The following is a 3,549-nucleotide window of genomic DNA, read 5'->3' on the forward strand; positions in this document are numbered from 1 at the left end:
CTTTCCCCTCGGGTAATGGCCACAAACTCCTGGAAGACCAATTCAGGCTCAACATTAGGAAAAACTTCTTCACAGCCAGGATGTCCAGACTGTGGAATAAGCTCCCTCCAGAGGTGATGCAAGAAATCTTCAAGAGGAGACTAGACAGTCACCTTGCTGGGGTCATCCAATCCCCAGTTATCTTTCCTGCTTGGTGCAGGGGGCTGGACCTGATGATCTTCCAAGGTCCCTTCCAGCCTTACAATCTATGAATCATCATATAATCAAGTTAGCAAGGTAAGCATGATTGATACTGCAGTGAGATCCATCTGTGTGTTTCTGGCAATGTATTACACAATTACCTGGTTAACGGTGCAATTAACTTAGGCTGGCTACACTTGCAAATTAACTATCATGTTACAGGTCAAACCAGCTATAAAATTAGAGCTGGAAAACATATAACAACTTTATAGCTGGTTCCTATGCATCTTTAATTTGCACATGTAGCAGGGTCTATGCCCCTTGGCTGGGAGCCCCATCAGCAGATAGTGATCCCAGCTGTGGGGGTGTACCATGCATTGCCATAGCTAGGACTCCCACCACAGCACCCTCCCATAGGCTGCCATGGCTGGAAGTCCCATCAGGTGATGGACAGCCCCTTTCCAGCCCCTCCCCCCCCAGTGCCACCCATACACTGATGGTTCTCCCATCTGTGACAGCACTTTATTGACTGCCATTGCTTGGAGACTCATGGGTGCCTCTATGGGTAGGAATCTTGTCAGTTGGTTGGACTGCCAGCCACAGCACTTGCTACTAATATGCTGGTGCAGGGGGATCATGGGTTCATGATCCTGGGCTCTCCTGCACCAGCAATAAGGAATAGCAGGAGGTGCGACCATATGGACTGAACATCAGATCAGACCACTTATCTGAACATCTAGAGGGACACTCCTTTTGCAATGATTTTACAAGAAGGAGGTCTTTATGTGTAAAGGAAGTTATTTATATACAGCTATTCAGTAGATTTTGTACAGTCCCTCTTTTGGCATTACTTTACAGCAGTAATTATTTGTTATGTACATTACTTAAAAATGAAGCCTGTTCCTTTCCTGTAGAGACAGCATTTCTATTGAGACGTGAACACTTTTCATTATACGCACAGCTTATTTTTTTGCAAATTATAGCAGCAAAATAATGCAAAAATCAGTGGTTCTCAACCTTGTTAGATTCAAGGCAGCCTTCAGAAAACATCAGCTGTTAGCTTTTATATATTTTAACTATGGAAAAATAATAAAGTAATTTTTCTATTGTAAAGAACTCAGAAACACCATTAACAGGCCAGAATGTTTTTGACACTATAGATTCCTATTCTCCTGGGTTTATCTTGTGAATCATGTGTACGTGGCTGCATACCTAACAGTGCTAGTCTTGCATAGACCCCCCTAAATCACCCTTAAAGGATCTCCCAGCACCCTGGTTGATACAAATATCAATGAAGAACGCTCACATCTCACACTTAACATCTCTAATCCCAGGGTCTTGCATTACTTATGAAGAAGCACATTAATTTTCTTAATGTATGTTGCTTTCCGTGTCTATTTCCATGTGACCCCAGCAATCCTTCTAGCTCAAGTGCAGAGAGGCTGGACCCAATGATTCTGTAAGATCCATTCCAGCCCCTAACATCTGTAAAGGATTTAGTGCCCAACATGAAGCAGTGAGAGTTCTTCCCCCACTGCACCCCACCCTTGCCCTGGGAGGGCCGAACACAAACAGCTCCCAAAGAAATCATCACACCAGCTACCCCATAGCTCTAAAAACCCTTTGCAGCTCAGTCAGGGCACCCACAATGGAGGTGCCAAGCACGTTAGCAACTGCTTGTGAAAACGGGCCCAGGCAAAGCCAGGCGAGGAGCCCTGCCTCCACAGGCCTCCCAAGGTTTTTTTTAACTGAGAGGCACCCAGTCTCACAGGCTCATTTATTGCAGTGCTTACTCCTGGCAGGAAGGGGGATCATTCAGGCAAAGACAAGCCTGAGCATGCACTGACTTGCTTCACTTGTCCCCTCAAGGAACAGCACCCTGCAAAGGACCTGCTAGTGCCCCACGGTACCACTGGTGTATAACAAGCAGCCCCCCTTCCCCAAGAGGGGGCTGTAGCGCACCCCATGTCCCTGCTGGAGCCTAGCAGGCCTCGGCCAGGCCGCTCCTTACACAGAGGGCGGACCCACGGAGGAAGCTCCCTCCCCCTGGCCGGGACCTTCCCAGCCCCCGCCGCTCTCCGTGCCAAGCGGGCGGACTACGAGTCCCAGCATGCCCCGAGCCCCACCGCCAGCCGCGAGGCACGCCGGGACTCGATGCCGCGTCGCCAGCCCCCATACAGTGCAGCCCTTGGCAGAAAGCCAGGAATCTTATAGCGAGGCCATCAGTACCGGCGTCCTCCTTTTTCTCACGTGATCTATACCCTTCTTCTCTCGATTGGTCCAAGCAGCCGCCAATCACACCCTTCCACTTTCTCATTGGCCCCCGCGGCGGAAAAGCCCGCCGGCTGACGAGTCCTCCCCCCGCTTTGCACCGATTGGCTGGGAACGCCGCGGCTGGCCCCGCCCCTTGGAAGTACCTGTCGCTCTGTGACAGGTTGACTGGGAGTTCCTGTCGGAAAAAGCGAGGAGGGGATTGGTCCCTCCCACTTCCTCCTTTCCCTCCTCCCAATCCCCGGGCTCCTCCCTTCCTCGGGCGGGGGATGTCCCCGCCGGCCTGACTGGCTCCCTTGCCGCCGGCCTTCCAACGGCTCTTCGCGCGGCCTGGTGCCCCGCCCCCCGGCAGGCCCCTCCTCCCGGCCCCCTCCCCCGCCTCGCGCGCTGCCCGGCCCTTGCCTGCCTCGCGCCCGCTCGCGCTCTCCTACTCGCGCCGCACTGGGATGGTGAGGGCGGCCGGGGCAGGTGGACCCCGGCTCAGCTCGGCGGCAGCGGCGGGGCGCGAGTGAGGAGCCGCCGCAGCCCCTCCCCCCGGCTGAGAGGCGGAGAGACGCCGAGCCGCCCGGGGTGCAACATGGCGGAGCACTCGGGCCCCGATAGCGGCAAGCACAAGGCGAACCACGCCAACGCCAACTCTGCGGCGCTGCTGCACGGCCGGGCCGGGGCCGGGGCGGGCGGGCTGTCGGGGGGCCTGTCGCAGCCGGCGGGCTGGCAATCGCTGCTCTCCTTCACCATCCTCTTCCTGGCCTGGCTGGCCGGCTTCAGCTCCCGCCTCTTCGCCGTCATCCGCTTCGAGAGCATCATCCACGAGTTCGACCCCTGGTGAGTCCGAGCCGGGGCCTGGGCCGGCTGCTGCTCGGGGCAGAGAGGTGCTGCCCGCCCTCTTTCCCTCCTCCGGGGGGTGTACAGGGGGCAGCTGCCTCCTCCTGTGCCCTCTTCCCCCCCACCCCACCCCTGGCGGGGGAGGTTGGTGGGAGCCTCTGCCGAGCAGCTGCTGTGGGGGTTCCAGATGTGCAGCGGCCCCACTGCTCTGCTCCGCCTTGGGCTCCTTTCCCTCCCCCCCCCCCCCCCCCCCCGGGGGGGGGGGGGGGGGGG

At 56.2% G+C, this 3,549-nt stretch overlaps 1 protein-coding gene across 1 annotated transcript in view; it reads left to right on the forward strand.

Annotated features, from left to right (window-relative positions):
* The first annotated feature begins 2,825 nt into the window (after positions 1–2,825).
* Positions 2,826–3,549, forward strand: part of STT3B (STT3B, catalytic subunit of the oligosaccharyltransferase complex) — a 165,897-nt gene continuing 165,173 nt past the window's right edge. The window contains exon 1 of the mRNA XM_019508792.1: positions 2,826–3,276. Within this exon, the coding sequence (XP_019364337.1) occupies positions 3,029–3,276 (248 nt within the window). The 5' untranslated portion in view covers positions 2,826–3,028. The remainder of the gene's footprint in view (positions 3,277–3,549) is intronic.

This window comes from Gavialis gangeticus, unplaced genomic scaffold (genome assembly GCF_001723915.1).
Source record: "Gavialis gangeticus isolate Ggan-Ray unplaced genomic scaffold, GavGan_comp1, whole genome shotgun sequence".
Lineage (NCBI taxonomy): Eukaryota > Metazoa > Chordata > Crocodylia > Gavialidae > Gavialis > Gavialis gangeticus.